We start from the raw sequence: 759 nt of genomic DNA on the forward strand, positions 1-759 counted from the left end.
ACTAAAATATATACCTGATGATTATTATTTTTCGGCGACCGAGTTGTGTTGCTCCAGAGGGCGAGGGACACCAGAGGAGACGACGTGAAGAAGGAATATACCTGCCGAGTGAAGTGACGAGTAGATAGGTAAATGCAGCAGAGAAAGATTAGATGATTAGAGAGAAATGTACCCCCAAAAAAAACACCAACATTTTTTAAATCGACATAGGATTTTGGGATCTATAAAGACATGATAATTATGAGCATATCATCTTATACAGGCATAAGTACAAGTTTTAACCTTCTGTCATCGATTTAAAGTTACTTCAAGTTTTTATTTTCATTTTAATGACCGAAGAAACTGCGAAATTGTGAAATTTTATTTTCTGTTCATTCGACATAATTTACGGAATTTTAAATGACATAGGAGTTACGAGTGTAATTTTTTTTCAGCAACATAAGCGTTTTAGTACATTACGAACGTATAAGTTCTCTTTTTTCAGACGCATTTTAAGATGGACTTAACCTGCAATGCATTAAATTATTTACGATCACAACACCCTACCATCGTCTCGTGATCGAGGTGAGGGCGGAGGTCGAGCAGCTGATGGTAGGTCGCCTGGTCCAGCTTCCCCTTCTGCGCCTCCTGCAGCTGAAGCCAGATCTGGAGTCGGAAAGAGTGCACGAGGTTGGGTTGTGGTGACAGAGAGTCAAGAAGTGGCCGGTAAAGATTGTAATTACTGAACGGTAAAGAAAAAGAAAAACAATTCGTTATCAC

General features: G+C 39.3%; 1 protein-coding gene across 1 annotated transcript in view; it reads right to left on the reverse strand.

The window, feature by feature from the left end:
* The window catches only part of LOC119587629 (axonemal 84 kDa protein-like), a gene marked incomplete in the record, with an annotated part of 24003 nt that overhangs the window by 20015 nt on the left and 3229 nt on the right, over nt 1-759 (reverse strand). The window contains 2 exon segments of the mRNA XM_037936333.1: nt 15-101; nt 547-645. Coding sequence (XP_037792261.1) covers nt 15-101; nt 547-645 — 186 coding nt within the window.

This window comes from Penaeus monodon, chromosome 22 (genome assembly GCF_015228065.2).
Source record: "Penaeus monodon isolate SGIC_2016 chromosome 22, NSTDA_Pmon_1, whole genome shotgun sequence".
NCBI classification, from domain to species: domain Eukaryota; kingdom Metazoa; phylum Arthropoda; class Malacostraca; order Decapoda; family Penaeidae; genus Penaeus; species Penaeus monodon.